The following is a 17,265-nucleotide window of genomic DNA, read 5'->3' as shown; positions in this document are numbered from 1 at the left end:
ATAAATGTAAACACAACTTAAAAAACGAAACCAGAGGAAAGCTCAAACTACAGCTTATAATCAAAAATGTACTTTCAAACTATGTTTTGCCTGTTTTGTAAAGTCTTAAATCTGAAGTTATTTCAGTCTCACTAACATTCATCCTTAGGTAAATCCAGTAAATGTTTCACTCAAGGAGAACTTATTGATTACCATATCATTGTCTCTGTCCTTTTATAATATATCAACTGATTAGTAAGAAATGCATTAACACCTCATTTTTGAAAACTGATTTCCAAACTGAAATATTATCAGTTTGCATATTTTAAAAAAAACTTTTTGATATATTGCAACAAATAAAACCAGATTTTTAGTCAAACAGATTTTATACTGTACAAAACACAAGGGAGTTACATTCCAAAACAAACTGTCTAAATAATTCAGAAACACAATTTTTCAATCACAAAAACATGTCCTCTTGCTAAAAACTAACTGTACTTGGGCCTGCTTTCGCCTTTAGACAGCTGACACAAAACAGCTGATCTATCTTGATCTATTACCTTATAGCATTCTGATGGCATAAAGTTGCAAGCCAATAATAATGCTTTTCAATACGCAAAAAGTCACTTAATATCTCCCAAATATCTCCTTGTCTCAAAGATGACACAACAAAGCAATGCTTTCTAATATGCATGAGACAGCAGCAGAACCAGTGTATTTTAAGTCATTTCAGATAATTTATGGACAGGAATGGAAAGGTAAAGACATGTGAAAAGACAATGACCACAAATTAGTTGATGTAAACTTTGCATAATATGAGGGGATTTGTCCCACTTGTGTGGTTTTACACAAAAACAAATCCCTGCAATGACCAAACATTAAATTGAAGGCTCCGAGTAGAAACGATTAGGCCATCAGAAGATACCACTGGGGAGCTCCTTGCTAAACATGCCATCAAAGTCCAGCTCCCTGCTCATCAGATCCTCCTCTACGCTCTCCAGCGCCCACTGATGGTCGGTCAGCTCCAGTGCTTCCCACTCAGCCTAAAATCAAAGACAAACACCACATGAAAAAACAACTACCGTTGCCAACCCTCAGTTGCTCATTATCCTGACGCTATACTACATACTTTGAAAGCTTTATTCGTGTCTGCAGGCATGGCCATGGCGGCACCACTCATTTGCTCCTGCATGATCCTTGACTGATCTGCTCCTGTAAGGAATGCATCACATAGAAAACACAATCAGCTTCTGGGAATGAAAAATACCACGTTCTTCACAAAAGATATTACAGAAGTCAGACATTACCATGTTTCACCTTTTGCCAATATTTTCATTTTGTCATTAAATGTCCCCATTCGGCACAACAAAACACTTCAATCATCTTTCACTTATCTAAACTTACCATTATCTTGGCCTAGAATTAAGGAGTACATGCTTCGAAGTCCAAACACATTCAGGAAATACCATGACGCTGAGCTCACCCTAGATAATAAATGCACACAAAAACAAAGAGCAAATCACAGGAAGGTCATACACTAGCTTAAGCATTTGAGAATATTACATAATGACTGAAACAGTATATGTCCGCAGATCTCATTTTATTGGTTTACCAGGAAGCATCCAGTGAGAGCAGCTCGATTCCTTGCTGCAGCATGGGCTTAAAGCGCAGCGTGAGAGGGAAGGGAACCTTAGCTGTGTGAAATAAGAGCACAAAAAGAGACTCAGCGTATAACTCCAATGTAACATCACTGATATCTTTGAAAAGGTAGAATAGAATGTTGCTTCGGTATATGATGCGATGCAGGCTGCCACATCTGTGAGTGAGAAGGATCATTACTTGTTACAAATCCTGAAAAGGTCCAGTTGATCCATCCGCCGATGAGGATCATGGGAAGCACATTGGTCACATTCCCTTTCATCATGTCTGTCAGCATGCTGGGATCTGTGAAGATGTGCAATGAGCAGCACATTGACTCAATGTTGAATGTGAAGAACAAAGTAAGTTTGCTGCACTATGAGAAGTCAGTGAGTCATATAACACACGTACATAAAGCACCAGCCGTTCAAGACCTGGACACATATATTCCTGAACACTTTTCTACACACGAGCAGAAGCTATTGCTTTAGTCTTGATGTACAGAAAGAGGCTGAAGTTGAAGTTACTGGTCAACCACATCTGCAGTATTTGTTCTGAAATGCATCTATTTCTCCTGCAGACTGTAATAACTTCACACAGTCAGGTGGTCACGAGGTCCAAGTAAGTAACCCTCACATTTAGCAGACTCCACCTCATGTAGAAGCACCAGTCGCTTGCCCATCCTGCAGAATCTGGTCTCAAGAGTGCAACTAATACATGTTAATAGCCAATCCTATATAACAGAGCCAACATCATGCCCTCCTGTACCTAGGTTATAACTTACAATTATTTCAACTGTCAATCAATCTCTATTATTTCCTCAGTTAACTCGTTCGTTGTGCAGTCTACAAAATTAAAATTGTGAAAAGCGTTGATCAGTGTTTCCCAACTTCCAAGATAACATTCTGAAATGTCTTGTTTTGTCCACAACCCAATAATATTCTATTTATTGTCACAGAGGAATAAAGAAATCATCAAACCTTTAATTAAAGAAACTGAAATCAGAAAATCATGACGACTTTTCTGTTAAATAATTACTCAAAGCACTGAATTGATTATCCCAATTGAATAGTTGTCCACTAGTAGATTAATCACTGCAGCTCTGCCTGTGCCTGGGTTTCAGTCTGTTGTGAAGTCCTGAGTTAGTCTGCGGTTTGTTTTCATACTAATCGGTTTCATTGCATGAGATCTCTCAGCTGTCATGGACATAACTTTTTTGTAATATATTAATTAAGACACAAAAAAATAAAATGCCAGTACCAGCAACATGATATACAAGAATAAGACTCTTTGCGGTAAATTAATACAGTAAAAGTCTGTTCCTTCATTTGGTTTCAAGTGGGGTAGCATTTAGCCATGTAAGAACAGACCTAACTTAAAATCTTGCCTTTAATCATCTCAATAAAACTGACATTTCTGCTCAACATAAATTATCTTCATTAATTTGTTTTGATTATTGCACTGATGGTTGCATCAGAGTGCAACCTGTACTTAACCTAATAGGTTTACCTGTCATTGGAGAGGGTGGAACCACCTTTCTTTTGGTCTTCTTAAAAAACCCATCTTCTTGATTATTGAAGTAGAACTTCCTCATCAAAAAGGACTGAAACACAGAGAGAGCTTCAGGAACAGCATAATCATGGAAAGAGCAATGGTTTTGCTTTTGTGTGTTGTGCATATTTAAGTATATTGTAAGTAAATAAAATTGCATACCTGTTTGGGAATGTATTTTCCATTTTCTCTGAGAATTCTGCTCCGAATAAGAACCTGACTGGATTTGAACATAAAGCAACACATGTTTCATTAGTGCATCTGTAAATGCTGCATGAATGGGATCCACTTTACAATCACAGAGTCCGTACCTGTCAGAGACTTGTTCCAACGTCAACTTCTTGTCACTTTGAAGAAGAATGGACACATAATGGCGAATGACCCCGACTAGAAAGGTGATGAAGACGATGGGCAACACCACCCACAGTCGGATATTGGAGTCCAACAGAAGCTCCGGCTCAGCCATTCTGCCTGCTGGCTTCACTGGACAGTCACAAACACTGCAAAATTGGTTTGAGGAAAAGGTTTTCGGTGGATAGAAGGCAAGTTTTATTTTTACTCCGATATAGTGTTAACTGTTGTGAGACCTGCTTATTGTAAAAGGGAAGTACATTTCTAAGAAGCATTATGTCAAGCTAGCACTGACGTACAGAGGGATGGGCTGTAGCTTGCTAGCCAGCGACCTTAATGCTAACGACAGATATTAGGCTAACTAGCTCCCGTTAAACAACACATCATCTAAACTCAAACACACAGTGTGGAAACTATCTATTAAAAGCATTACCAGTCGTGTATGCAACTTCAACCGTGGCTAATCAAAGCCGACGCTAGCGGTGTGCTAATGTTAACGTTAGCCAGCAGGCTACCTTCTTCCTGATGTCCGGGTCACAGTCGGTGAGAGCAGGCGAGCCGTCCGTAGTGACCAGCAGCTGCGGTGTTTCCTCCCGCCGCGACCAGCCGCTACTCATGCACCGTGTGAGGTAGTTTCAACCAAGGTAACAATCTTCAACAGCTCGCATCCACCGCCACGGTCATCGCGCTGTGTTGGCTCCAGGGATGAGAGCAGATTTCTGCTTCTGCAGCTCATTCGCATCTCACTCGCCGGGACTGCAGCGCCTCCCCGCGGTGATGGAGGAGGTGCCCGCAGGAGCGTGCGTTATTCTCGGCCACTGATGTCCTGAGCGCCCGGTGTTGCAGTCGGTGTTCCATCGGTCGGCATAGAGTTGTTGTATCGCAGTAACAAAGTCAAGGAAAGCAACCAGAACTCGGTCAGACAGGAAAACCATGCGCCTCATGTGTTTATGTAAAAATAAACTGCAATTAATAGACTGGGAATTAATGATAGATTTAGTTTATTCAGTCATTCACAAGTAAAATCAAGAGAAATACGTTTATTTTGTGTTCTTACATTTGAAATAATCATAAGCTTAATAAAAATCATGAATTAACATCACGATGTAAAGTATTTTATTTGAATTTCCTACTATATAATGTGCACGTTCCTGCACACTATAAATATTGTATTACTTTTTATTACCTATAATCTCTCGGAGTTGCTACACTTACATTATATTGACTTGCAATCATTTGTAAAAATTCTTCTTGAATACTTTTCTGCTTGTCACTGTTTAAAACTGATTCAGATCCTGATACATACCCCAATAACATTTTTAAAAATGATTTTCTATACTTTATCAATCCTACAAGGGGATATTCTGTTTTGGCATATGCCGGCATGTTGGGAAGCTAGGTTCAGAGCGCAGGGTCACACAAACTAAGCTGCCTCTGAAGCAAATAGGGTTAAGGGCCTTGCCCAAGGGATTATTAAGAATAGGAATTAGGTTATTAATGGTTTAATGCAAATCTGGAATAGAATAGATTAAAAATGCCAGTGGCCCATATCAACAGAATGCAAGATCAATGTAAAGTGAAATGCAATTGAAAGAAGTTGAAATCACAGTCTTTATCAAAAAATGTACTTTGAAACTATGTGTGCTCCAGATGTAAATTCTCAAGTCATGAATCTTGGTCATTCCATCCTGACTAACAGTCATAATACTGGGATTTTGGTTGGAACAGAACAGCTGCTCTGTCTATGAATACTAAACATGTTTTCACATGAAATGATTGGTCTCATCTTATTACTGTACAGTGCCAGGGACAATCTGCAGAAAAATACACTCAAAGACATCAACGCTAAGATCTGATAAGAAAACATTAACATATAGGTTAGATGCTACATACAGTCATGAAGGTGAAACATTGTGCAGTCCCAACAGGTTTGTACTCAGAGGACCATTGTTTGTTTTTCAAGAACACACCTCTGTACTCTGTAAGGACTATTTAAACAAAAAAATGTGTTTCTTTTTTTTCAAACCCGCTAAAAAATAAGTGGATCTGTCTTCTGTGGCTAATTTTAGCAGCCTTACTGAGACCCATTCAAACACACCACAGGCATCTATCGTTTCTTATCCTGCAAAGTTCAATTAACATCTAGTTTGACTTTGATGTTCATTGCTGCAAGCTCCACTATGAAGTAACGGGAGACATAAGCTGCTCCCATTATGCTGGAGGGTTTAGACTGTGCTAAGAGTGTGAAGAGTTGTTAACAAAGTAAAATGTGGCTACTTTGAGAATACCTTGCAAATGTTTAAAAAGAAAGAAAGAAACAAAAAAGTGGATTTAACTTTTTTGTTGTGTTTACTAAATAATTCCATCCTTCTATTAGCTATACCTGCATAACCTTGTGGAGGTATAGGATGCTGGAGACTATTCCCAATTTAAAATCTTCAGTATTGTGAATAGAACTGTACAACGTGACTGATAGTGAATATTAGATAATCCTGGGTGTGAGTGGGTGTGTCCAAACCTTTGACTAGCAAAGTTTCAAGCAAAAATTCACAAGATGTACACGTATATTTACAAGGCGACAAAAAGGGCAAAGTTACCTGTATAGATGATCTAATAAGTTATATGTATTGAATAAGAAGTGTGCCTAAGTGAACAGAATTAGAGGCCAATTAAATCATTAAAGTCCACAATTTTGTATTCAACTAAATGTAAAATCCTGGAAAAGAGGCAAACTTGTTACTTATGTATAAGACTAACTTTTATAAATTTTATTTAGAATTTGTACTTACTTTAACCCCAATATAATGTTACAAATGCAGAAATAATTTTTGATTTTTTTTAAAGCTGCCAATTCATCCAGAACTGATGAATTAAGGCCAAACTTAAACTTTCACTGTAACTTTAATGTCACTGGTATTTAAATTCTTGAAGTCAAATCACCAATCATCAGGGATGTTGAGCCTATAATAGTGAGGAATTCATTTGTGGGGATGTTTTCCCTCTGAAGTCCTACTTACCCTGATTTACCCTTCTGACATTAACAAATACATGTATTGCCGCACAACTGTATATGAATTTAGCAAGTTACTCCAAAAGAAAGTTTTCTGTGGTCACATGAGCAAGAATGTAATAAAGCATGATTTATTCTCATTGATCATGCTTTATTACATTTATTTCTGAGAATAAGTCATGCTTTATTACATTCCTGCTTATTTATTTGTTTGTTCACTGTGTTGAATCTTTAGTTATTTTCTGTGTTGTTAATCCACCAGTTGTCAGTTATCACGTGTCATCAGTAGGTGGGGCTAATGCGCACTGTGCTGTTTTCTAACGGTGCTTTACAGAAGAAGAAAAAAACAACCCTGTACTCGCAGGTCAGCTGAAGAGCTGGAAAAACTTCTAGAAACCTTCTGGTATTTTCAGGTGTTCATCATATTTAGCAAGTTGTGTCATTAAAACGGTATGTAGCATTGACGCAGGCGGGATTGCATCTCTTGTCTTGTGTAACTTGTGCTAATTTAGTCGACGTAACGCTAGTGTATTCCTGCGGCTAGCCGAGCTAATTGTTGCTAACTGCCAGCGAAGGATCGCTGGACTGTCGACAAAAACAAAAACAGTCACGTCCGAGCACTGCGCGAGTTGTAGAGCAGATATTTGTGCCAAGCTAATCTCCATCTTAAACAGATTAAATAAATATATTCCATTTTTTTGTCAGTCGTTTTATACAAGGCCTGAGATGTGCCTAGCTTATATCCATCTTTAACCTCAACCCCCACCTATGTTTACTGTGACACCTTGACTTCATTCCTTATTGTGTTGTATGTTCTGTGTTTCATTATTTTATTGTGCCTTTGTCCAGATTTGTCTTTTTACTGTGTCTTATGTGTTGCTACTTTTTTCATGCTGAGTCTTGCTTTTAAATGTGCTTCATAAATACATTTGCCTCGACTTATGTTAGCTACACAAAATAAACAAAGTATCGTGAGATTTTGAGGTTTTGTTGCTCTGACTGGTGCCAATTTTTAACAGTAAATCAGTGGCTTTTTTAAATATTCCCACAGATTTTCTGCTCTAACGTGTGTCCTACACTCAACCATGGGAACTGATAGGAGGTAAGCCACACATAGTCTTTGTAATGTGTTGGCACAAGTCTAGTGTACTCATATATTTATGTTATTGCCACTTTTTTCTTTTTCAGGCCCAGTCGTGGGGAACGTAGTGGGAGGTATGGTTCGGACGGGAGGAGAGATGATCCAGAATGGTATGACAGGCGAAGCAGAGATATGGAGAGGGATTACGATCGACGCTGGGTTGAAGATAGACACAGAGAACGCTTTGATGAACGCAGAGACCGAGACAGTCCAGAGGTAAGTGAATAGGAAGTCCTTTGTAAACTCATGTTACTTGTAAGCCTTTGGCAGAAGAATACTCAACAACTCAACATCTTGGTTCTGAATTTGATCAGCTTTGTTTTTTTTTTTGGTCTGCAACAGAGGGGTCGAAAACGACGCAACAGCGACAGATCAGACGATGAATATGATGGTGATTACCCAGAGCAGGACTACAAAACGGAGCAGGAGGAGGAGAGCAAGACTATCATGCTAAGGGGTCTCTCTCCCCATGTCACAGAGGATGATGTAAGTTCACAGTAATCATCCAGCTTCACTCATGCTTTTTAAGGGTAAAACCACATCAAATGAGGAGCCAAGTCTTCATTTTTCATGAGCAGCAGCAAATCCATGTCCAAGTTTGATGGGATTACAGCCAGAAATGGGCAGGCACTTGCTTTGGGCAAATTTCAAATCAGCAAACTTACATGTAATAGGTGTGAAAGTCTCTTGTTGTAAGCAGAAACCAGACCTCAACAATCTTTGCAAATTATAACGTGTAAATGGTTAAAATCAAAGGAAGCTCATGTGCGGATCTGTTTTATTTCCTTACTGACACTGCAAAAGTACTTAATCTGGCACGGCAATCTATCCATCATCAAGCAGCTAAAGGTGATGGCTGCAGTCTGCATTCAGTCTGGCTTCACTGTACATTTTTAGCATCTGTACTGGCAATTTGTAGAGTTGAAGAAATTCACCTTAACTGCACTTTTTGTGACTCGGAAAAGAAGACAGCTTAAGCACTAACTTGTTGTAATGTATACGGGTAATTTAAATGTCAGGAAAACGAGAAGAAAGAACCATAACTGTATTCAGATAAGTCTGACCTTCATCTGCCTCCATCTTCCAGATTCGCACAGCACTCGAGCAGCTACAGGGACCCCAGCCTGTGGACATACGTTTGATGAAGACAAGGACAGGTGAGTGTGCGCTGTTCAAAGGAGTGTCTCTCAGTCAACTTCTATGCTCTGTCTTGCAACCTGCTTTACCTCCTTTATTGCTATCCCTGAAAAAAAAACAAGACTTATATTAAATGGTCAGAGGATCCTTTCTGTTGCGTACAAAATCTGGTCTGATGGTACAGTCAGGTAAGAAGGTAATTGTATGTACGACATCTTTGGCATTTTTGTACAGACATGAAAAGCTATGATAAACAAATTCTACCACCAACCCCCTTGACCTTGTAAGCACCCCCCCAACCTCCGTTTTACGTTAAAACTGGACTGTACAAGCCCATTGTAAGTTTGAATGTTATATCAAAGCATTCTAACTAACACGCCTCCCGTCTATATTTGAATGCTGTCTCTAGGTATAAGCCGAGGTTTCGCCTTCGTGGAGTTTTATCACTTGCAAGATTCTACCCGATGGATGGAGACCAATCAGGTTGCCTCAACAATCACCAAGTCTAGAATTATTCTTGGAGATTAGAGCCCAAATTGACTAACACCATAATAATGATGCCATTTTACAGAGCTGAATCTGTTTGTGTGTAGTTAGAGAAGCTTGGTCATTCAAATCTGTGGTACCAGAGATCATAGTTTTGATTTCACAGTTGATTCATTTTATTGTAGCATAGAGCAGACTGTTTCAGCAGCTTATTTGATTTAAGTTGTAGACTGCAACACCATTGTGTAAGGCTCTGGCATTTGAAAATGCAATACAATCTTTTGTATGCTCTGTAACAAATCTTCACCAAAACACTATGCAGAAGTTATTCAGCTAAATAAGCCTTTTGCCTCTACTTGTGGAGATTACACTTTCTATTCACAGAGTGGCCCAAGTGGTCTTGTTTAGTGCTGCCTGCCCTGTGGTTTCATAGCACACTCTGCTCCAGCTCAGTCACTTGGATAGTTTCTCATCTCCATTTAACATCCGAAGACTGGAGTGAGACATGGACGAGCTGGCAGCACTCCGGTCCCAAACACATAGAAGCTTTTTTTTTTTTTTTTGAGACCACATTCCCTCATACTGAGGACTGCAGATCTCTCTCTCTCTGAACTTCTCTTTCTGTCTCTGTTCCCTTTTACTCCCCGAGAAACTCCACCTAAGCAGCGAGTGTAAACCTAGCCACTCTTTCCCGTTCCAGCTGCTCTCACTCACTGGGTGGGGTAGTGGCAGGACCTCATCTGCCTCTTTTGTCTTAAACGTGTGGGATTTTGATATAACTGATTGCCTTTGACTTCACAGAACAAGTTGGTGGTCCAGGGGAAAAACATTGCAGTGCACTACAGCAACAGGAAACAGAAGTTTGAAAATTGGCTTTGCAATGCTGTAAGTGTTATTTCTGAATGCATTGTGATCCAAATGTGTGTGTGTGTGTGTGTGTGTGTGTGTGTATATATATATATCTTATTGCTGCTTTTTATACTCTAAACACAGTTGCTTGTTATTACAGTGTGGGCTGTACAATTTTCGGAAGAGGCTGAAATGTTTCAGGTGTGGAGCAGCAAAAGTTGGTGAGTAAACACTAAAGTATAACTTTGCTTAATCTCTGCCAGAAGTCTGCAGCTCTGTTTTGCACAATATCAGCGGCTTGTGCTAACTTGAAAGCTATATGTCACTCTTTGTCATTGCTGAGTGTAGGAGAGTCCCCTGGAGCAAATGGTGTAAACGTTGAGTCTCAACAGCCGGGAGAATACAGCGGAGACAGTGAGTGTGTTTGATGCCACATTTGAAGATATTACTTCTCTCCAATACACATATTCTGCTTTTATTAATGACCATTGTTTTCATTCACAGCAATAATTTTGAGGAACATTGCCCCCCTGTCAACTGTCGATGGAATTTTGAACATATTGGCACCATATGCCAACCTGTCTGCCAGTAACATCCGCCTCATTAAAGACAAACAAAAAGGACAGAATAGAGGCTTTGCCTTTGTGCAGCTCTCATCTCCCTTGGTATGTTGCTGTACTGCAGGGTATTCATAACATACGTTGGTGTGTTTCTATTGAGGATGTGCGCATGTATGACGATACGCTTTCAATCTTTGTATAGGAGGCGTCTCAGCTGCTCACCATTCTCCAGAGCCTTCAGCCACCCCTAAAACTAGACGGAAAAACAATTGGTGTGGATTATGCCAAGAGTGCTAGGAAGTGAGTCATCACACACACACACAGCTTGATTCAGCTTTCTCAGAATAGCGCACACAAACTATTTTGGATCTACACAGTGTGATATGCTATACATACTTTTTGTATGCCAAGAATGAAATACAATCAGTTCAGTTATCCCACATTTTTGATTCATAATTACATCCTGCTGCAGGCAGTTTAATTGGCCCTTCACAGAGATTGGCACAAACAAAGGAATAATCTTCTTCAAAATTAAGGATGAACGAATAATTGTCTTGTCCTTTTCAGAGATTCAGTGCAACCTGATGGGATCAGGGCCAGTGCTCTCTCTGTTGCCAGCACAGCTATTGCTGCTGCTCAGTGGTCATCCAGTCAGGTATCAGGTTTTCACTTGGGTTTATTTGTATGTAACTTAAATTATTTGCCCTTAGAATACCGTGAAGCCCACCAGTAAGTGGTTTGGCATTAAATTAAGGCAAAGAGCACTTGTGATCGGAGGTACCTGAAGGTTATGTCCATACAAATGTCGTATATAACAGTAATAGAAAAAGCAATTGTGTGGAGTGTGTAGGAGGATTTAGCATTCATCAGATGTCTTCTCAGAGATCCTGACTCTGAAGATGAAAATAGAACAAATATGCTGCATTATTTGACCAAAATAACTACATTTTTGATTAAGTTGTTTTTTTCTGGTGGTTAACTTCTATTAAGTTGATTTGGACTAAATAAATATATCTGCAGCTTCCAAATAAATGTAATTTCACAAAGTAGAAAATCGGAATTAGAATGGGGCTAAAACTAGGATTATCATGATCGTAAAATGAACCATCTTTGAGTATTTTGAGCTGAATAACTGAAAGACGGGGCCATGTGAGACTTTGAATATTATGCAGAAAATAGGCACAATATGGAACCTTTAAATGAGAATATTTTTTCTATACCAATGCAAAACCAAATTCCCCCTATAATTTCGAATATTTTATGTTTTTTTCCTGCTTTCTGCTCTTTGTTTTAATTTACCAGTCAGTGTACTAGAGCATAAGTGTCTCTTGCCAACGATTGACATATCTAACTGCGCAACACGAGTATCCTTTGGGAGTCCTCCTCCTCATCTCCTGTCAAATTAAAGTCCAATATTTCCTCTCTGGCTTGGCAGCCCTTAATGAAAAATGTCTGTCAATTTTTTTGTTGTTCGTATTTGTCATTCATTTATTCTGGCTTTCCTCCATTCATGCTAGACAAGTTGTGTACAATTGGTTTATTTGCTAGCTTGTCAACAGATTTATATAGAGACCAGAGGGATCTAAACAAATGGACTGATGCCTGCGAAGCTAAACAGCTGCTGAGTTACTTTTCAGTTGGATTATCAATATAAGAACCCTGTTAAGTTTAAGGGTCATTTTATTCATTGTCAGTTTAAATACATAATTATTTAGTGGAGCTTAACATGCTTAAAATTTACTGGTTTTAAGCATTTATATGTATTTGTATTAATTCAGTAGCAAATTGCACATTTTATTTGGTTACTGTGTTGTAATTTTTCATATTCTTTTTAAATTTTATTTATTTCTTTTATTCTTCTTGTAGTTACAACAAAGTTTAGGTGCCAGTTCTGATTTTGTTGCTCTTCCAGAGGGCTACGCACAACAAGCACAGGTCAGTTCACAGCCCACTTTATCACGACAATGATTTTAACAAGAAAGACCTTCGGTTGATGTACTGTCAATCATTTCCTCTCATTTAGGGGCAAAATTATCAAGTATGGCCGCAGCAGCCTGAAGGATTGGCTCCTGTCATTGGAGATGGATTACTTGGAGGTAATAAGAGGTGTCAATCACTAACACATATTTTGGGTACCCTTTTTGTTCCAGACACAGAGATTGCTAACTTTATCATTGCTGTCTACAGCTGCTCCAGGAGTGAAGACTTTGGTGCCTACAGCCACAGGTGTAGTCATATCCCAGGCAGCTCAGGTTTACCAACCTGTCATTATCAGCCAGCCGGCCATACAGGTAAATACTGTATAAATATGACATCTGTGTACTGCAAACTGCTACTGATGTGTCATTTATCACTCTGGTATTATACAGTGAATGCAAAAGTTAATTAGGATTTTTTCCCCCCTCCCTTAAAGACACATCAACTAGTGAGGCCAGTTGTTGCAGCACAACAGGCTGCTAGTGTTTCCACCACATCACTGGTAACACCGGCTTCCTCCACGGCTGCAACAACAGTCTGTGCTGCCCCGACCGCTAGCACAACAGGTAAGATGAGCTTCAGAATTATGGTACAGGATCACCACATCGACCCAGATGTCCTGAACAGTGAAAGCCTCATTTGAATACCAGCTGGGTACCTTTTGCTGCCTCTAATTTTTGTACTGGCACTATAAAATATAGGCATAAAATACCACAAAAAAAATCAGCTTAAAAAAGAATTAGTCCTCTGTATACTAATTAATGGATCCATATTAAATTTAGTCTGCATGAGAAAAGTTTTTCGTTTTACATCTGCCTTGTTTTTGTATTTGCAGCTGTCCCTGACACCTCCACGTACCAGTATGATGAGTCGTCAGGTTACTATTATGATCCACAGACTGGCCTCTATTATGACCCCAGCAGCCAAGTACGTACAATGTGCTTTTACTGAAACGACATAATATACTGCTGCATTTGTGTTCTTATTTCTTTCAATGCTAATAGTCCCCCCTCCTTTTGCTTTCCATCAATAGTACTACTATAACTCTGCGACTCAGCAGTACCTGTACTGGGACAGTGAGAAGCAGTCGTACTTCCCCGCAGCGACTGAATCAGACACAAGCACAGAACAAGCTACGGCTAACGCCACAGCTAGTTCCTTGACCCCTAGCAAAGAGCCCAAAGAGAAAAAAGAGAAGCCTAAAAACAAGTCGGCACAGCAGGTGAATGCTACTTCAAGGGATGTGTTTTTAGTCGTGGCTCCTACATTGTCTTTGAAACAATTATTTTTTTTATATTGAACTGCAGATTGCAAAGGACATGGAGCGATGGGCAAAAAGCCTAAATAAGCAAAAAGAAAGTTTTAAGAGCAGTTTCCAAGGCTTGGGAGCTTCTAAGGAAGAGGAGAGGAAAGAGTCTGCAGCGGCAGATGCTGGTTTCTCACTGTTCGAGAAGAAGGTAATGTAATATCCACTGTTAGACCTCAGTATGATTAGCTTTGGACTGATGTGATGGCATACAGGAAACTGTTGATACATGCTGTGATGCTGCTGACTGGAAAATCACACTGACTCACATTTGGACTTTTTCTTAATTTAATGAAAACCCTTAATTTGAGTTGTCTGTTTTTCAAGCACACAAAGCAACATAGCTACCATCTGTACTGGCCTCTGAAATGCTAATAGCTTTTTATTTGTAGTGAATGTGGGCTGACAGACTGGCCTTTGTGTTGTCAACACTTAATTTGTTGCCTTTCAACAGATTGGAAATTTTGAGATGTCATCCCTCCTGGCTGAACAGTTTAAGCTGACGGAGCAGGAGATTCCAGCAAAGGTTTGTTGTCCCTTTGCCATTATCTGCCTGTTTTATTGTTAATAATGAAAACAACGTGAAACTCTATCTGTTTTCATATTGCAGAGTGATTTTGTTGATGCCTACAATGGGGACAGTGACCCAGAGGAGGGCGGCTCAGATAGAGCAGCAGAAGAGGAGGGAAAAATAACAGACTGGAAGAAGATGGTTTGTCTGCTGTGCCGCCGTCAGTTCCCCACCAAAGAGGCTCTGCTGCGTCACCAGCAGCTCTCTGACCTCCACAAGGTGAGGACGGGAAACAGCAGGCGTTTAATGTGCAAGTAGCTATGAATATTCTGGGCGCTGCCATCTGTTCAGTGCATAAAGCTTCATTACAAAATGTACATTACATATATTATGGAGACATGGAGATTACATATATTTATGTAAGTACAATATTTGTTAAGTTTTCTTTTTGATTTGGTTATTAAAAGTGCTTTTAACTGCTTTAGCAAAATTTGGAAATTCAGAGAAGATCAAGGCTTTCAGAAGCTGAGCTGGAGGAGCTGGAGAGGAAAGAAACTGAGGTATTTGACTCAAACAATAGAAATTGTTATTCTCCACCTTTCTGTTTTTGCCATTGAGTCTATATTGAATAACTCGCAATTATTTTACCAGCTGAAATACAGAGACAGAGCTGCAGAAAGAAGGGAGAAGTACGGTGTTCCTGAACCTCCTGTACCTAAGAAGAAATTCTATCAAGCACCAGTCCCAACAGTGTAAGTGTCATTCATTAGATCTCACTGCAAGCCACCTTTAAAAATTTAAAAATGGACCCTTCTGATTCTGGTGAAGTCTGTTAATTTTCTTTGAAAAGATCTACCTTTTAACTGTCTCCTGTCTTTTACCACCAACAGAAACTATGAACAGCCCACAAAAGACGGCCTGACAAGTGATAATATTGGCAGCAAAATGTTGCAAGCAATGGGCTGGCAGGAGGGCAAAGGTCTGGGGCGCCACCAACAGGGCATCACCGCTCCCATCTCGGTGAGTAGACAAACAGCAATTCACAGCACTTTCACGTTTTTTTCTTCAAAGTAACACTCATATCCTCACTGACCCATCCGGCAGATGGAATCTGTATGTTGGTGTCTGCTTTTGTACACGCAAAGCAATTAGCACTGTTACCTGAGGGGCACCTGCGTCCAATCTGTCTCCTCTAATAACTGTCTTTGCTTCTCCACACAGGCTTCATTAAGGACCAAGGGCACAGGCTTGGGTATTAAACAAAGCTCGTATGAACTGTCAGCATCTGACACCTACAAGGATGCTGTTCGTAAGGCCATGTTCGCACGCTTCACTGAGATAGAGTGAGAAAAATAATCACACTGAACTGTGAAACCTTCATTTTGTGGCCAAAACGTCTTACTGTGACACAGAAAAGTAGATTTTTCCCCTTGTACATACTATTTATGTACATTTGTTTTTTTTTTTTTGTTTTTTTTTAATATTAGCTAGGTATTTTGTCATCCAAAATATCTTTTCAAGATACAGAACATGCACATTTTGTATAGTGTTGGTACGTAAAGTTGTGCAGACATTGATGAGGACTTGTTTCTGTGAGAATCAGTGTGGTTACTAAACCTGCCGTTCGTCCTCACAGACACTCATCTGCAAAATGTTTTCTTCTTTTCAAATGTAAATTTCCTGTTATTCTGAGTTCTAACATAAAATAAAATTGCTTATAAATGCAAAGTTGCCTGTTGGTGTAACTGGTTAGTCATTCAGTCAGCCCCCTGCAGCTTGTTATTGTCATCACTCTAATGTGTTGTGAAGATCAGACTCCGCATTTTTATTCAGTAAGCAGCAGCAGCAGCAGTTTAAGGAATACACAGAGGCTCTGTCACAGTCGCTGAGCTGTAGACATTTAATAACTGAGTGGTGTTAATGATCTCTGAGATCAATATTCAAATAGCAAATTGGTCCGAGAACTTCCAGATCACTTGACAGTAGTTGGTTATCCTTGTCAGCTTCATCTCCAGTGTGTTATTCTCTGACACCACTAATAAACCGCTCTCCTGACCTAATCAGTTGCACATTGATTTCAAAATTCAAACATTCATTTCTCGTCTGTTTCTTCTCATGGTTTGAATGTAGGGTCAAGGTGGAGAGTTCATATGAGAGGTCTTTTTTTCTCTTAAACTCCGTCTCAGTATCCTTCAGACTGTATGGCTTTGTTGAACTCTATGTGCTCGAAATCCCCTGTATAGGCATGAGTTTATATAATAGTTTGATTTATGTGACTTTATTGAGCTGTCAAACTATATAAAAGGCACATATAGGGACTTGATCTTGCTGACCCTGGAACTGGCTGCTCTGTGTGCTGGCTTCCTCCAATATTTCTCCAAGCTTCACTCTGACTGATGCACACGGTAAAAATTTTCATCTAAGTTTGTGTAGCTATAAATTCTGTGTTGTACAGATACTTGTAGCCTGGTCAGACTACACTGACTTACACTACAGTCCCATTCAGGGATGTCGCAAGAGACCTGTCGTTAAGGTGGCACCCTAGAGGGGAATCTCCAACATACACTGAATAAACGCATCATTGATTCTGCTGCATCTCTCTCAACCACCACTGGACATCTTGTTTATTATTTTTGTCAGTCCCCCTTTGACTGATTTCATATCCTCTTTCCTTGGCCTTAGTGTACGGAATACTTCACTTGGTCATGCTTTAGATGTCAGCGTTTTGAAGGTCAAAGATTCTTTGTAATGTTTGTTCGGCTTATTTCA

The 17,265-nt window shown here is 39.6% G+C and overlaps 2 protein-coding genes across 3 annotated transcripts; one reads left to right on the top strand and one right to left on the bottom strand.

Annotated features, from left to right (window-relative positions):
* Nucleotides 1-346: 346 nt before the first annotated feature.
* Nucleotides 347-4,258, bottom strand: emc3 (ER membrane protein complex subunit 3). The gene is made up of 9 exons (XM_008283816.1): nucleotides 4,035-4,258; nucleotides 3,480-3,668; nucleotides 3,331-3,388; nucleotides 3,127-3,220; nucleotides 1,819-1,923; nucleotides 1,592-1,673; nucleotides 1,384-1,463; nucleotides 1,109-1,191; nucleotides 347-1,022 (listed from the first exon to the last, which is right to left on the bottom strand). Exons 2-9 carry the CDS (start codon nucleotides 3,632-3,634, stop codon nucleotides 894-896), a joined length of 786 nt encoding a protein of 261 aa, XP_008282038.1. The 5' UTR covers nucleotides 3,635-3,668; nucleotides 4,035-4,258; the 3' UTR covers nucleotides 347-893.
* A 2,605-nt stretch (nucleotides 4,259-6,863) lies between these two features.
* LOC103358736 (RNA-binding protein 5-like) lies at nucleotides 6,864-16,143 on the top strand. Of its 2 annotated transcripts, none has more exons than XM_008283817.1 (25): nucleotides 6,864-6,979; nucleotides 7,581-7,631; nucleotides 7,718-7,886; nucleotides 8,013-8,156; nucleotides 8,758-8,827; nucleotides 9,217-9,290; nucleotides 10,095-10,178; nucleotides 10,303-10,363; nucleotides 10,491-10,556; nucleotides 10,647-10,807; nucleotides 10,905-11,002; nucleotides 11,270-11,357; nucleotides 12,569-12,637; nucleotides 12,726-12,798; nucleotides 12,890-12,993; nucleotides 13,116-13,245; nucleotides 13,515-13,606; nucleotides 13,713-13,901; nucleotides 13,987-14,136; nucleotides 14,440-14,511; nucleotides 14,596-14,775; nucleotides 14,982-15,056; nucleotides 15,148-15,248; nucleotides 15,387-15,516; nucleotides 15,718-16,143. In XM_008283817.1, the coding sequence occupies exons 2-25, from the start codon at nucleotides 7,615-7,617 to the stop codon at nucleotides 15,841-15,843; spliced, it is 2,523 nt and encodes an 840-aa protein (XP_008282039.1). In that variant the 5' UTR covers nucleotides 6,864-6,979; nucleotides 7,581-7,614; the 3' UTR covers nucleotides 15,844-16,143. The 2 variants fall into 2 exon arrangements, with proteins under 2 accessions (XP_008282039.1, XP_008282040.1); XM_008283818.1 differs by having other exon boundaries at nucleotides 6,868-6,942.
* Nucleotides 16,144-17,265: the final 1,122 nt, after the last annotated feature.

Source organism: Stegastes partitus, unplaced genomic scaffold, assembly GCF_000690725.1.
Source record: "Stegastes partitus isolate 25-593 unplaced genomic scaffold, Stegastes_partitus-1.0.2 Scaffold328, whole genome shotgun sequence".
NCBI classification, from domain to species: Eukaryota; Metazoa; Chordata; class Actinopteri; family Pomacentridae; genus Stegastes; species Stegastes partitus.
This window is presented reverse-complemented; position numbering and strand designations above follow the sequence as displayed.